This window comes from Mus musculus, chromosome 11, assembly GCF_000001635.26.
Source record: "Mus musculus strain C57BL/6J chromosome 11, GRCm38.p6 C57BL/6J".
NCBI lineage: Eukaryota > Metazoa > Chordata > Mammalia > Rodentia > Muridae > Mus > Mus musculus.
The window spans coordinates 44,617,204-44,633,554 of NC_000077.6; the positions used below are offsets into that span (position 1 = coordinate 44,617,204).

At 43.6% G+C, this 16,351-nt stretch overlaps 1 protein-coding gene across 16 annotated transcripts in view; it reads left to right on the forward strand.

Moving 5' to 3' along the window:
- The first annotated feature begins 896 nt into the window (after positions 1–896).
- Ebf1 (early B cell factor 1) overlaps positions 897–16,351 on the forward strand; it is a 389,997-nt gene continuing 374,542 nt past the window's right edge. For 5 of the 16 annotated variants that reach the window (NM_001290709.1, NM_007897.3, NM_001362571.1 and 2 more), the window contains exons 1-5: positions 897–1,109; positions 3,211–3,367; positions 3,964–4,027; positions 4,718–4,773; positions 15,548–15,621. In NM_001290709.1, coding sequence (NP_001277638.1) covers positions 976–1,109; positions 3,211–3,367; positions 3,964–4,027; positions 4,718–4,773; positions 15,548–15,621 — 485 coding nt within the window. In that variant the 5' untranslated portion in view covers positions 897–975. Of the gene's footprint in view, positions 1,110–1,147; positions 2,071–2,191; positions 3,115–3,210; positions 3,368–3,963; positions 4,147–4,717; positions 4,774–15,547; positions 15,622–16,351 lie in introns of those variants that run through there. The other 11 variants (NM_001362576.1, NM_001290711.1, NM_001362578.1 and 8 more) reach the window with 7 other exon arrangements.

Below are 16,351 nucleotides of genomic sequence, written 5' to 3' on the forward strand. Positions count from 1 at the left end.
GCGATTGGCTGTGATAAGGCGGAAGGATGACGTTATGCAAAGAAGGGGCGTGTCTAGGCTGCGAGGGCCCCGCCTCCTTCCCTTTGGGGTTAGTGTGCCTGTGTTTAGCTCTGGGGAGAGTCAAACTGGATTCCACAGGGAGAGCCTGCAAATCACTTCTATTTTAGCAAGGAGAAAACAGAATCTCCATCCAGCAGGGTCCACCCCTCTCTTTCTCCCTCTCCTCTCTTTTTCTATCTCTTTCCCTCCCCCCTTCCTCTTTCCCTCTCTCTCCCCTTCCCCCCCCCCCCTCCGGTGTATCTGTCTACAGCAACCAGCGTCCTCATCTACACGCACGGAAAGGAAAGAAACATCTTTGGTTGAGAGAGGAGGAGGAAAAAAGAGAGAGAAAAAAACTTGCCTGGTTGTGGAAAATGACACTTCAAGTAGCCAAGCCGGCTTCGAGAGTCGTATCTATTGTTTCTTAAATTGTCATCAGGGTGGTTTTTTTTCTTCCTGCTTCTTCAAGTGAAGGTACCGCTACAAAAGGAAACTCCAGCCCCTCCTGTTCTCCAACGGCCTGTGATTACTACAAAAAGAAAAAAAAAAAGGCAAAAAAAAAAAAAAAAGCAAAAAAAAAAAAAAAAAAAAAAAAAAAAAAGGAAAAAAAAAGCACCCAAACTCAAAACCAACCAACCAAACAACCCCCAACAGCCAGGCATATATCTCTGTTTTTTCTTAATTTTGGTCTTTTCGTTGGATTTTCCCTTTCTTTTTTTTTCCCCTCGCCCCCCTCCTTGTTATCGCTCAGTTTTGAGCGAAGGTTTACATTTTTAAAAATTTTGCTTTTCAGCCCGCCTTGATGTAGCGCGAGTCTCATCGACTCAAAAAAAAAAAAAAAAATCTGTGGTTGGCGTTTTTTTTTTTTTTTCCTTTTTTTTTTTTTCAAATATTTTCAAAGGGGAGGAGATTTTTCCACAAGAAAAGGTTGTTTTCATGTTTGGGATCCAGGAAAGCATCCAACGGAGTGGAAGCAGTATGAAGGAAGAGCCGCTGGGCAGCGGCATGAACGCGGTGCGGACGTGGATGCAGGGCGCCGGGGTGCTGGACGCCAACACAGCGGCGCAGAGGTGGGTACCGCTGGGGGACCGTGGAGGAGAGGCCACCGGCTAGCGGGAGAGCCCGGAGACGGCGGCGCGGCTACCCGGGGCCTGGCCACGCGAGTGCGTCTGCCGCTGCGCTGCGCTCGCCGCCCGAGCTCCGCGCTCCTCGGCTGCGCAGCACTCGTCGCCGGGTGGCCAGAGATCAGCGAGCTGCTGGAGGGAGCCGAGCCCAAGCTTTGCCGGCACTTTCCGCAGCCCCATCTGCGAGTGTTTTCGTTTTGTTTTAACCCAGAAGAGGCGTCTCTGCAGCTCGGTGTTGGATAGCTGCGCTTTTCTGACCGCTTGTTTTCTTTTCTGTGTGGTTATATTTTTCCCTTTTCCTCTCCTTCTCTTCGCTTCCTTTCCCCTTTATTTCGCTTCAGTTCTTTCCTTTTTCTTCTTCCCTCTTTTCTTTTTTCCTACTTAATTTTCTTCTCTCCCCCTTTCTTCCTTTCTATTTTCTACCTTCTTTAATTCTTTCCTTTCCCCCTATCTTTCCTTTCCCTTTTCTACCTTCTTTAATTTTTTCTTGTCCTTCTCCACTCTTTTCCCCCCTTCTTTCTCAGTTTCACTCTTCGTTTTTCTCTTCTCTTTCCTCACCTGGCTCTCTCCCCCGTTTCTCTCTCTCTCTCTCTCTCTCTCTCTCCATTTTTCTTCTTGGAGTCTCCTCTTATTTCTCCTATCTGGTTCTTTACTCTCTCCTCTCTCCACTTCTTAGCCTTCAGTTTTTCTCAGTCTGCCTGTAGAATAGTGATTTCCAACTTTAATTTTCACATCTCCTAAAAGCCACCCTCATCCACTGTCACCTTGGCCTTCCCCAGTCCCTCTCCCACTCTCCAGATCCTACACTGAGTGATTTGGAGGCCATGCTCTTGGAGACCAACTTGAGGAACTTCCCTGGACACACCCAGTGCCCTGTCCAGGGGCTCCTAGTCCCAAGTGAGAAATGGTACCTTGCCCTTTTCATTGCTGGCCACCACCTGGGCTTCGGGGAAAACTTTGTGGGCCCAGGCTCCATTAGACATAAAGGGTGCAGAAGGGGAATGGGGAGTAGTTCCATCTTTCCATTTTTGGGGGGAAGGGCTAGGGACAACTGTCCTATACTGTTTCCATCCCCATGAGCACAGGGTTGGGAGTGGTTGGTAGTGAGAGTGAATTGGGTAACTAGGCTAGAAGCGAAAGTGTGTGTGTGTGTGTGTGTGTGTGTGTGTGTGTGTGTGTGTGTGTGTGTTGTCCGATAGTGTCCGGCAGTTTGGGCTGTCATTGTGGTGCCCCCGGGCATCCTATTCTCCAGTCCCCCGCGGATCTTCTCAGCCAAGAAGCCTTGGCCCTTTGGGTTTCTGGAATGTGTGAGGAGGATTTCTCAGAATGGCAAAACTTTGGCAAGACAGGTCTTTTATTTAAAAAAAAAATTAACCAAACAACAACAGTCACTTACAACAGTAAAACAAGACGCCCCAGTTCTCTTTCCCATGGCGATCGATCATTTCTAATAGCCGCGAGTCCCAATCAGGGACCCTTCTCCGCTTGCTTGCCGTTTGTGTAGAAAATTAGCGTGCTGAGGTCGGGTACCATCAGCTGGCCGAGGCTAGGGAGTTTCCTGGAGGGTGGCTGAGGCAGCGAACAACCTAGCATGCCTTCATGCATTTCCACCTGCCCACTTACTTGCGAGATTTGGAGGCGTAGTCGGAGCCTATTCCCACGCCCTGGCCTTCGAAGTAGTAAATTGCGCACTTTCTCTTTAACCCCGTCTCATTTCACCCACGGTCACGTTTCCTCTCCACGCAGCGCGTTTCAAGTGGAGTAAAGATTGTAGCGTTTCATCTCACACCCAAAACCCAAACAAAACTTCCACACCTCTGAGTTCTGATGACCCGCTGTCTCTGGAAGGGGAGGACAGGGACATGAGTGGCATTTGTCCGGTTCGTCAGCCGCTCTTGAGCTCCTGATGGGTCATGGAAGGAGCCCAGGGGATGTTTTGGGAGCAGAGAAGGTGGGTGTTGGGGGGGTTCGCTCGCGTGTCCTGGGTGACAGGGGGATGCGGGACACAGTCTGGCTTAGCCATCTAACTCTGCGTCTTTGGTCGCAGCGGGGTGGGTCTGGCCCGGGCTCACTTTGAGAAGCAGCCGCCTTCTAACCTGCGGAAATCCAACTTCTTCCACTTCGTCCTGGCCCTCTACGACAGACAGGGCCAGCCCGTGGAGATTGAGAGGACGGCCTTTGTGGGGTTCGTGGAGAAGGAAAAAGTAAGTGGGCGCAGCGCAGTCCCTAGTAGTCCCGGGCTCAGAAAGCAGGCCCAGGCGCCTTGGAAGCCGCCTCCCGTGTGGGCAAAGGTTTGCTCACACTCCTGTGAGAGTCCCCCCCCCCCCCCCTTCCCGCCCCCAGCTACTTCCCGCCCTGGACGAATCCAGGCTCCTGGGACTCAAGGTCCTGCTTCAGAAAGTGAGCACGGAGCCCCCAGGGCTGGAGAGATTCCAGGCAAAAAACGAGCGGAACCCTACTTGAGTCTAGCCTTGGGAGCCTGCAGAGTGCTTGCTCTGAACTATCAGATCAGGAATGCTTGCCCCAGATGGCCCAGGCTGCAGTCCTTAGGCTCTGGGAAGAGTCTCACCCATGTGCACCTCACAGAAATTTCTGGAATGGTAGAGAGAAAGCAGTTTGGGATGAGGGTGGAGAAAAGATTAAGTTTGCCACAGTTTCTGTTACTACTGGGGTTGACTGGCTTTACAGGATGGGGGGGGGGTCCCCATTTGGGAAAAGTTGCCTTGAAGTTGGTGGGTGCACTCGCTCATGGAGACCTCTCTCCTCGTTTCTTGTGTCTTTGGGCCTTGCTGCAAACCAGGAAGCCAACAGCGAAAAGACCAATAATGGGATCCACTACCGGCTCCAGCTCCTCTACAGCAATGGTGAGGCTCCTGTCGGGTCGGTGCCAGCACCCTGGGGCTCCGGGTCAGGGCAAGGGGCTCACGGAGCTCCAGGTGGACGAAAACCCCCCAGCGAAGCTCAGCCGTCAGCCACCCTCCAGGTGAACAGGCCTCTCCGAAATTTCATTCTAGGAAGTTTCTCACCTGAGGAGGCAGAGGGCGGCTTGGTCAGCCCAGGGCTGACCAGAGGCCACTTGGCCCTGACAAGACCACTTGGTTGTCCTCTTTCCCCCACTTCTTGAGGCCTGTGTTGCTTGGCCAAAATTCCAGGTCGCTTGGCTCCTCGGTTTTTTTGAGGGGTGGGGAGGGTGGGCTGGGGAGAGGCTGGGAGTGGAGGAGCTCCTGATGGATCCAGGCGGCTTCAGAAGGGCTCTAGCCTGGGAAGGGAGAGTGGCCAGGTTGGGGGGCGGGGTCCCCACCTCTTTTCTAGCTCCAGTGCTTGGAGGAGGCTGGCTTCTAAGGGGAGCATTTGAACTAGGCCCGCAGATCCTTTCTGGATTCTGGGAAGGAGCGTCCTGGCTCGCCCCTTTCTGGACAGCAGGAGTTCCCCTTGGCCTTGGACCCTTTTGCGTTGTTTTTGTTTGTTGCTATTGTTATGTGAATTGTGGAGTTCTTTTTTCTTTCAGGGCTTATCCCCTCTCTCTTAATTTTCCTTCCTCCCTCCACCCCCAGGGATACGGACAGAACAGGATTTCTATGTGCGCCTCATCGACTCCATGACAAAACAAGTAAGTTTCTTAGAATTCCACGACTCTCGGGTCACCAAATTTGCTGCAGTTCAAAAACCGGTTGAGCCACTGAGAGATGACTGGGACCCAAACTTTCAAAGTCAGGGTGATCCTGGCAAAGTGGGAGCAGCGCAGGCTCCCCAGATCATTTCTGCTCGAGGCTCACTGCCTCCTTGGGAAAGCCAGGCCTGGTGATTAAAACCTGGGGGTGCTGAGTGAAGGAAAAAGGACTGAACTTCCCCTGGCTTGGCCAAGGAGCCCTAAGGGAAGCGAAAGGAGCCCGGGAGACAACCCCCTCCCGGGAGGCAGAATAGACTGAACTAACTAGCCAGGCCTTCTCTAAGGCCCAGGCCTGAGGAATTGGGGGGTAAGAGGCAATTCAAGGGATGGAGCTGATGGAATTTGCAAATAAACTCCCCACAGATTTTTTTTTTAAGGCGATGGTATTGGAAGGTAGTGTTGGAAGTGGGAGCCTACAGTTGTTCAAGAGTATTTTGCAAAAAAACCCTCCTGCTTTGGCCTCCAAGTTTGGCTGCGAGCCAGACAGCAAGAGCTAGCTAAGGCTTTCTGTCTTAAAGGGACATGGACTGCATTTTCTTAAGCTTGCCAGCACACGGTGTCAGGCAGTATACATTAAGGTTGAGTTATGTTTTAAAAGATACAATTATGAGCGGAGTTGGAAGTAAGGCTTGACATTTTAATGAGGCGCAGGAGGGATATTTTTTTTTCATCTATCCTCTTCTTAATTTTAAGAAAAAAGTATAGTTTCAGAATGAAGTAGCTGGTTAGCTAGTTGAAGTAACAGAAACAAAAAAGACAGCTTTATTGAGAGGATGAAAGAATTCAAAACAAAAAGAAAAGTTATCATCTATTGTGCAGCAAGTAGCAGTGTAGTGCAGGGTTAAGATGTGTTTGTTTGATTGTCATTTTAAATATTCCTTTTAAAACAAGAAGAGGTGTTCTTCCTTCACTGGGTTAGAAAGTTTGGAATTAGGGTGTCCATGCACAATTAAAAATAGATTTAGATCTGCCTGGCTATAATGTGCAAAATACACATTAATAAGCTGTTGGGAGTTTGAGATCTTAGCAAGAAGCATTTAATAACAGCTCATGTTGATAATCATGTTCATATTTATTGTGACACAAATAAATCATATGGAATTATGGATATGAAGTATGTTTTTAAAGTGATAAGTGTCTAAAGAAATTGATATCATGTTATTTCCCTTAAGTATTTTCATCTCTGGAAGTTTGTGTTTATTTCTTAGTTGACAGCTCAGAGTAAATTCCCATTTATTGTTCTAATTACAGTTATTTTCTTCAATTCTTTTGATTGCTACATAGAATAATTTTCTTTCCTTTGGACATTGAATTTTTAATTTTTTTTCTTGCTGAGCAGAAGCACAAAAGACTTGATTTAGTGGGTTTTTAATGTTTTCTGATATCAAAACGAAATATATATTAGGTGGAATTTTGTTTTTCAAAAACAGTTTTTGATATGATGGGTATCATTTCTTGTCCTTCTAGTCAGAGAGGAATGAAAACAGGGAAGGCAGGGGGAGAAGAATGAACCCTAACCCCTACTCCTCATGTATTCATCAGGATTTACTTTCAAAGGGAAAAACATGCACACCAACAACCAGACAGGGCCAATGTGGTTCTCTAACACTGACCACTGAAATGCAGGCCGAGCTATGAAAAGCTCTATTCCAAGGAGCATAAAATTGGTACATGTTTGGAGAGATTGTTTCCATTTGATTTAAATCTTCCCAAAACTTTAATTCCTACCTCCCTAAACAAATAGTGCTACTAAGAATTGATTTTTAAAAAATCAACAAGCTCTCTCATACAAGAACAGTAGAAGAATTTTTTAAAATATAAAGCAATACGGCAAATATTTTATTAACAGGGCCATAGAGCCTTCTTTTAAAAAAAGCTACAGTTGAAGGTATCTTTTGCTGTTTGATAGCATCATAAATTCTATGGGGAGGGAGAGAGGGAAATGGTTCATTTAAAGAAAAATAACAGGTATAAGAAAGTCATTTGGCATACATTACTAAAAGTTTAAGTTATAGATACACGTAGCTATTTAGTCTAGTCAGGAGTCATCTGAAAAAAACAAAAAACAAAAAACAAAAACAACACAAAAAAAAACCCCAAACAATTATCTAAGTTGGTAGAAAAGTATCAAGACAAAAAATGTTTTAAGATGTACCCGTTTGCTTTCAGAGTGATTGGGTAACCTCCCGTTCTATAACTTTCACTTTGAAAGGCAATCTGTGTTCATTATCCAGTTGCTTGTTGTTTGATAGCATGCTGCTAAAGTTTTGGAAGTAGTTACCTTCTTATGGACTTAGTTAATATCATACACTCCAAAACAGTAGATAGAGACACCAGAAGCCTTATTTTCTTCGCTGCAGAGTCATGTTCATGTTCAGCTTCAGAAGTGATCTCCCTGTAGTTTGAAATTATTTTATGCCACTTAATGCTCACTCTGACTTGAACTTTCTAAAAGTGTTGGTTCTGTGTGGTTCTATACAGCAGCCCGTTTAACCAGAAGGAGTGACCAAGGCTGGCTGACAAAGTGGTAACATTGCCTTCTGTGGAGTGCTTTCTGATGCGTTTCAGATTTTGATATTCAGAGTGTGGAGCAGACTATAACTGTCAATGTCTAAGAACACCAGAGCTGGTGGAGGGAATCCCTGGCCACCGTGAGATCTTGTCTCCGTTGTTTGGTGACCCTAGCCCTTTCCATAGTAGACATGTGCCTTTGAGCATGTGATGTCATACCCTTGACTCACAAGCTGGGGTTGACATTCCGATGGAATCGTCAGCCAGTCACATGCAAAAGTAGCTGGGCTGCAGCTGCACAGGTTGTTCCTCATTTTGAGTGCATCTAGCAGTAACACTGAGACCCAGACAGAATTGTACTCAATCAACCAAGATGTCTAAGGATGACAGTGTTTCACACCTTCCTAAAGTGTCTCATTAGACTCTTCTGAGGAAGGATTCCTAATTTTGGGCCCTACCAGGTACAATGGAATCTCATTTTAGGAGTGACTGTAGAAGGCTCTGAGGCCCATTCTCCTATCCCTCCTTTGTAAAACACAGGGTATAAAATATAAAAATTTGAAAAACAAAACAAAACAACAAACAAATCAAAACCCCATTTAACTAGAAAAGAAATGTCTCGCTTTTGAGAAGGGTTGTTCAAAACCAAGTTTAGCTGGCCTAAAAATAGATTGTTTTTGTGTCGTTGCTGTTTTTGGTATTCTATCAGTGAGCATGCAAGAACCCTTAGGATCCCAAAGTTTATGGCTAATGCATCCAGAAACAGTGTTAACTGTAGAAACGCTCATGGACCCAGTTGGGGAAGCCTGAGGCTTAATCTGTCTCACTTCAGGTTTGCATGAGTGATTTGAGATGTGATATACTCTGTGGGTCATTCATCAACAAATCTATCTTTATGTAGTTAATAAACACAAAACTAGCTCAATTTCTTAGACTCGTTTTCTTGAAGAGTAAGTTTTTCAAGTGATACTTAGTAAGGAAAGAAAACCCAATCTCATGTCCCCTGCTCCCAAAACAAAGTGTTTTGCCTTTATTTCATCTATTTATTTTTGAGAAGGGCAAACAGAAGTCACATCATGTTTGTATGTATAGGTTTAATGGTAGGGTGGGTGGAGGATGGGTGTGGAATGGTGTTGATACAATGGGGGCGCAGGGACAGTTAAAGTGAAGGTTGTCAGATTTGTTTCCTAGCTTGCTTTCTTTATATATTTACTCTGGTGTTTGCAGTCCTTAAAGTTATTGCTTTAACTCTCTGTCACGCCCATTGATTGTTTCGTTATATCCTACCGTGGCTGCATAGGTTTGATTAACTACTCTTTCAGCTCACTGGTAGAGAAACACTAATTTTTGGCATATCTATAAGTTCCTAAGGAATTTACCAGGCCAGCAAAGAGGCTCTTTCATATACCCAGGGAGCCAAACAAGAGAGGACAGAGCAGGTTTATGTCAGGGCTATATTTCAACAGCTTTCTGTCTCCTTTGGTAACATGTCAAAAATGCAGGTGATTTAAATTTCCTTGCACATAGAGGAATGAAGAAGTTTGGAATTTTTATGCATGATCAGGACCTGTGTTTGGGAAAATGTAAACTCATCACAGTGGAAAATGTGTTGTTTGGAGTCTGGGGGTGAAAACAAAGCTGATGGTTTTGGAGAGCTTGCCGGAGCCAGATGGCCTAGTACTTCCCCAGTCTGGCGGCCCAACTGCTCCCTCCTGGATAATATACAGCCATTTGTTCGGGGATATTTACGCTAGAGCTGTTTCCATGTGAATGTTTGAACAGCATTAAAAACGAACATATTAGTCGGGATGCATTTATCGAACTCGTATGGCTGTACCAACAGCCTGCTATCTGTGTGTTTCTTGCTGGGGATGAAGACGGTTTGGATGTGGACATGCGTGAATTGTTGACATAGGTTTTGGAGCAGGGAAGATTGGGTTTTAGCTACAAATTAAAATATATATGAATTTAGAATCGAATTAATGGGAATAATGGTTGCACCCAACTCAAAGGTCTGCTGTGAAAATAAATAGATCCATAACTGTGAAGGCCTTAGAACAGTGATTGACATATATTAAGCATATAATAAGTTAGCTATTTTTGTGATCTTATTGTTATTGCCTGACTGAGTTGACAAAGTCAATTCTGTCTACTAACGTACTAAATGCAGTAACTATCCAAGTAGAATATCATTTATTGCTTCTAGGAAAAAATGTCATATGGAATTATTTGAAATATTTAGTCCCCACCCAGCCCCAAGGCATTTGAATAATAGAAGGGCTTTTAGATCTTCAAGACAGAAGAGATGCAACAGAAAGTCCCCTGCATGGGGACGTGCTTGCCTTTTAGTTAGGGCTGATGTAACTGAGCAGCATAGTGAATATGATATCGTGCCTAACTCAGTTCTGAAAACGGGCCTGCTTAGCTGCTGAGCTGAAATTACATCTTTGCAATTTGTTCGCCAGTAGCCAAGCTGCTACTTGAGGCAAAATGAGTTTTGATTTTACTCTACTATTAATGTTAGATTTGCTGTTTGACACAATTGTTTATGAAATGTCAGATTTGTGGTGTTTTCTTTGGCATGGCTTAATTTTTAACTAGGGTTCTTTCACCTACTGGAAACTGGACTATATTATGTAGCACTTTTTTTTTTTAATGAAAGGCAGTGGAAGAGGGTGGGTGAATGTAGTAATTACTGTGCGGTGTGTTTATACTATAGACATTATTATTGGCTCGCTTCTTAGTAATTTGCTATCACTGATAGTTTTATTTAGAAGGTACTCCTCTTTTGGTTGAAGAAGGCAGTTTTTATATTTATGGCCCTTTCTCTGAGGTGACAAATAGATTTTGCTTTTTGTTTTGTTTTCAGAAATAGTATCATTTTCAAGGTTATTGTTTCTATTTATGTGGGAAATTCAAGTTTCTTTTACCTCTCCTCTTCCTTCTTCTTCCCTTCCTTTTTATTGCAAATCAGGACAAATTCCTAATGAGAAAAATGCATATGCTCATTGCTCCCTTGAATGTGGTGTGGGACAGGAGTTAAAACTATCAGAAAAGTAAACAAAGGCAAGCAAGCTCAACTCTCTGAACTTCTGTGGGCATCCCATTGAAGTAAGATCCCGGTGTGTGCTCAGAGTCATTTTCTTTCTTTCTTTCTTTTTTTCCTTTTTCTTTTGCTGTGCAGTCTTTTTTCCCGAAGTAAGTTTCAGTGAACTTTTAAGCCTCAGCAACATTTTCAAAAAAACTAAGGATGAACTATGCTTCAACGATGACTTTTAAAACAGCAGTAACCAGGACAAGCATGATACAGGGATTGACTGATTTTCAAAGACTTGCACACGTTGACTTTAAGCATTTAAAACAAATGGAGTTTTCTCTTCCGACAGTAAGACCTGTTGTTCTTGGAGATTATGAAAGTTTTAACACCCATGTTTTTTCATCTTTTGTTAATCATATATATAAAACAATACGGTTCAAAAAAAAAAAAAAAACCCAATCTGAAATCAAGGGAGGATCAGCAAGAACGTGCATTCGTTTCTGCCTGCTTGTTATTTTCTGGTAGAGGCTGACATTCAGAGAGAGAGGAGCTACTGACCTATCAGAAAGTCAGGTCTCCAAATAGGACCGGTTTGGACAACGTATCCCAGTAGCACCAGTTTTTGAAAGTTGCAGTGAAGTTACTTCTGTTTATTCTTTCACATTTCTTCCTGTCCAAGCATCCCTACTGCCTTGAGGCATTTGTTTGCCCTTGGCAGGATTAATGTAAACAGTATTTTCCACTTGATACTGTGTACCTTTTGTTTCGATGGTTATAAAGCTCAACTTGATTCATCCTCGATTGATTAATTCCAATAATGCGTTTTTATAATTTCTCTCCCTCTGCCTACCATTGTAGCAGCAGCTCCCCCATCCTCACTTCTGATAAGCACATTGATTTATTTAAGCCAGTGTTGTCTTTGTCGCGTTCTCAGACAGACCACCTTCCTCCCAATGAGCAGACACATGATTTACTATGGAGGATGACAATGAGCGTTCTTCTCAGGGCTCCATTGTCTGTATCCTAAACCAGCTGTCTATTAAAATGGTCTCACTTAAAATAGTCAAGGCTGTTTATATGCCCTTGGGATCTCCCAGCTGATCCAACTTCAACCACCGTGCCTCAAACCCCACAGAAGCATACATTTGAATTAGTGAGAGAAGCTGAAGCCCCCTGTCCCCCAAAATTGGTGTTAGAAGATGCCTATCCTTGGTGGGGGGGGGAGTTGGGGGGGGTTAGCGTCTGGATTTGCTCAACTGTGAGCCAGTCTTGCTGTGCGTGCTAAATGTACACCGTAGAAACGCTTTTAGTAGAGAAAGCTGGAGGGGAAAGTTCCAGGCAGTAGGGAAAAAAGGCCAAAGTGTGTCTTAATGTCACTGTGGTTCTGGGGCTACCCAAATAAATCTATCATATCTGCCTGTACCTGGTCCCATCTGAATATTAATCTCTCGACAAATATGTGCTGTGTTTGTATGTGCATGCATGCATGTGTGTTTTAATAAGTTTAATAAGGCTTTTCAGTGATAAGAAAACTGGTTAGAGGCTGGAGGAAGTTCTGCCTTTGAATTGCACAGGAAAGCTTGCTCCCTTAATGTGAGTGCAGTTTACTCTAGGGACAGGAATTTTATCCTTGCTATCCCATGGTAGACTCCCACTCTCTTCTACTGCAGAATTTTCCAGAAGCAGGTACCTCTTTTTCTGACCCTGTGCCTTGAGAACTCTTCTTATTCTATCCAGGCACAGGGAGGGGAAAGGCAGAGGGAGAGGGAAGGCAGAAACCTCAGATTCCAGATCTCCCCAGAGTTCTTAATTATTTCTGAGTAAATCCGAACTCTTGGTTTCATTTTTCTATGCTTGATTTGGAGAAAGATTCTCTGTTTTGACTCCACCGCCAGAAGCAAAGTGGTAGCTCGGTATTTGGTAAAGAGATGCATTATGGAGGGACTGGGCCTTTAACAAGTGATGTTCAGTTACCAAGGAGAAAACACAGGACTTCTGGGAGTCCCTGTCATCCATTGCCTGGGGGAGTCCTCAGTGGATTTGCCTTGAAGCTTATTATTAACTGGATATTATCATGGCCTCATTCATTTCAACTAGCAGCCTTGGTAATAATGATGTTTATCCCATCTAGAAAGTTCCAAACGGAGATCTTATGTAATTGATATGCCTGCCACGCCCTCCCCATAACATTGTTTCTTCTCTCCTGCCACCTCCCTGTACCAGCATAGAAGATTTTTTAGACCTGGAAACTGACTAATCGATTATTATTATTACTATTACTATTATTATTATTATTATTTTAGTTTAGCAAGGCAAACACTGAAGCTGACACAGAGGTTATGTAGAGTTTTAGGAGAACATAGAGCTGATTTAGTGATAATAGGAGTTAGCAGAAATGCGTCATTTGAATTTTTTAGCACTAGACTTGAGATCCAATCAGTAATTTACTGTGTTTTCTTTCTTCCTTTCTTGAATTTTTTTAAAAAAAAACAGTGATGGCAGAAAATAGAAGAGACACATACATGTTTTTAAAAAGTATTAAAATTATTTATTATTTAGATTGTGTGCTCGAGTGCACACGCATGCTCATATATGTGTGAGGGCTCCTGAATGCTGCAGTGTATGTGTGGAGGTCAAAGGACAATTGTTGGTTCTTTCCTTTCACAGTGTTAATTGATCTCAAGGCTTTTTGGCAGACATCTTTACCTTCTGAGCCATTCCACTTGCATCAATTTTTGGTTTTCAGAATATTTTTAATTAATGCATTTTCTTGAATAAAGCAACTTTTAGGGCATTTGAAGAAGCCTTTTAAGAATATTGGCAAAAGGGCCAGTGAGAAGGTTTAGACGGTAAAGGGGCTTGCTGAGCAAGCCTGGAGACCTGAGTTCAGTTCTCATCTCCACATGATGGAAAGAGAGAGAACCAACTCCTGAAATTTGTTCTTTGATCTTATACACACCACACACCACACACACACACACACACACACACACACACACACACACACAAACACTCACAACACACAAACACTCACAACACACACACACTCACAACACACAATGGCATTAGCCCTCCCAATTTGATAAACAAATATAATAAGAATAAAGGAAGAGTTATGTGTTCACACTAAGACTAGTGACGAAAGATTTGACACATCAAAGGACTTTAACACGGTGCAAGTTATTGCCCCAGAGCACAGTGATAAGATGTAACCTTATATTGTGAGAAGCTAGCCTGTGGTCACTGGTAGATGGTGAGCATCACTCTAACAGAATGAGTCAGAGTATATGCTGTTCCTAAACCTGTGGATAAGGAGAACCTGGTTCGGAGGGAATTCAGCATCGCTCTGTGCTGTTGTCCCACCTTGAAGTCTAAGACTTTCATATGAGCTGGAGAACCAGAATAGAACCCAAACGGAAGGATATTCTACAAAGTAACTGTCCTGTATTTGCAACAATGTCAATGCCATGAACCACAACGACTGGAGGATATTCGGAATGAAAGGAGACATGACAGCTGAGCGCGGTGATTAGCACAGGATTTTCTTTCGCTGTAAAGGACATTATTAGGTAATTGGTAAATCTCAATAAGGTCTGGAGATTAGATTATTCTATTGTATCAATGCTAATTTTCTGATTTAGATAATTGTGCTGCGATTATGCATGAAAAAGCCTTGTTTTCAGGAAATGCATGCAGAGATATTGAGGATAAATCTGCAATTTGCTAAAAAGTGATTTAGGGGGAAAAAGAAAAATAGGAAGCAAATTTAGTAAAATGCAGGCGTTTGAGGAATCTGGGCAATGAATATCCATCCTGGGCCTCTAAGCATGTTCTTTCAACCGTTTTAGAAGTCTACAGTTGAAGTAAAAACAATTTATTTATTTTTAAAATACAAGGTTATGATGAGCTAGCCATAAAAGGTAGGTAGTTTTGATAGACCAATGTTAGGGATGTGTGCTTTTCTTTTTTTCCTTCATTTTAATTTGTTGTAAAGTTAGCTTTGCTCTGTGTCTAGATACTGTAAACTGTAATCAGGTCATGACCCAGGGATCTGTCTACACTGGGTCTTAAGTCACGGTGGTTCTGTCTCCAAGTTCAAAACCATGGTGCATGAGAATGACCAGTTAGGCACAGAAGTCCTTTTATGAACCACATAATAATAAGAATAACCTCTGGTTAATTTAAATAGTTTTTGTCACTAAGAAACTGAGGGTTCTGTGAATGTGTGAAAGTAATTTTATTAACAATTTGAAGCTGTGTTATATTAGTATTATGCAGTGATACAGTGTTAAGTGAGTTAAATGTATGCTGATGCAGAAGCCCAGTCTACCAATAGCGTTGTGTGTCTCTTTGGCTGGGACAGTGACCTGTAGGTCCATGAGCAAGCTTGAGGTTTTGGGGAACTTGGTGGGTGTCCCAAAGCAAAATGTGATTGTGTTGCAAAAAGGAAAAGAGAGCAAAGCGCCCGTGGCTGGCGGTTGAGGGAATCCAGATTTTGAGAGTGAGATGTAATTCTCTGCTTAAGGAGCTGACTCTGTGATTTCACCCCCCCACACAGCATATGCTGGCAAGGGTTCCCTTCTGGGCGGGTGTACACCCTGCAAAAGCGCTTGCTCTCAGCCTCTCGGTAGGAAGAGGGGGTTTCCCCTGATGGAATCGCTTCAGAAATGACTTTGACGATGCATAGACATCCAGCTTTCCCCATACCCATTTCCTGCTACTTTCCAGTAGAACACGCTGGGAGCAGTGCGGAAGCAAATGTACGTGGCTGGCCGATCAAACGCACATGGCCTCTCTCCATTTGAAATACAAAATATTGCAACCTCTTCAGCCTTCTGGATCTCCCCTCTTTATTGATTAGACTTATTTTTATTCTGTATTGAAAAGAGAATTATGGTTGTCTTGACAACAGATGCCTATCACATGCTTTGGTCCAAAGATGTGCATAATGAGGTGGCTGATAGGGCAGAGAGGATCAGATCCCATTCCACTCAATTTGGGCTGATCCTGACCAATGTGTCCTGAAATAATCAGCCCAGTGAGGCTTTTTGCTCCTAAAAGTTAATTGGCCCCCAGCAGGGGCGAGGCAGTGAAGAACGGGATTGTTATACATAACCCTCTGCTACTTGTTTCTATTTTTAGCTAAAAACATGCCTTTACTTTCAGGCCATAGTGTATGAAGGCCAAGACAAGAACCCTGAAATGTGCCGAGTATTGCTCACACACGAGATCATGTGCAGGTAAGAAATTTCCTCTCTCTTTCTCTCTCTGAAGTAAAGATGAATTTGGATCTCAAGTCTAGGTGAAATCAGTTCCATTGGGGGGTGGGGAATATGTTTATTTTGCGTTTGGTAAATGGTCTGGAAGAATTATCAGACACATTTGGTAATTTGGTCAAGGATCATGTCGGTTCTCAGTTGTTTATTACATTTCATCTTGGGAGACATTAGTTTGCGTTTTTTGGTACCTCACTGTTCATGGCCACAGAGCAGCAACCTCCCTCTTCCTTCGCAGTGGAGTGACATAGAGTATAATTTCCTTTTTGGTGACATTTGCACTCATCTGCATGCTTAGTAAAATATGAGTTCTCTTGAAGTCAGCAGAGGCTTCTGTTGGGGGCAACTTGAAAGTCATACTTCCTCCTTTGAGTTCTGCTTACTATAACACCCCATACCTGAGCCTAAACTCATCTCTGTCTCTTTCTGTCTCTGTCTCTCTCTGTCTCTTCTTTTCTCCTGTAGATGGTCTTTTAGTAATCCTGTTCATATCTGAGCATGAAGCTAATATTTCTTGGGGGTGGTTTGCTTTGGGGTTTTGGGGGAAGGAAAATGAAAAGGAGACCACAAAAGGTCTAATAATTCATGTTCCTCACAGATGAATCTCTTTCTGCTGTGATCATGCTGAAGTGTCATCTGAGACCACAGTGCCCCTTGGTGGCCTCAGCCAGGCCTATGCAGCAGAGGGATAAGG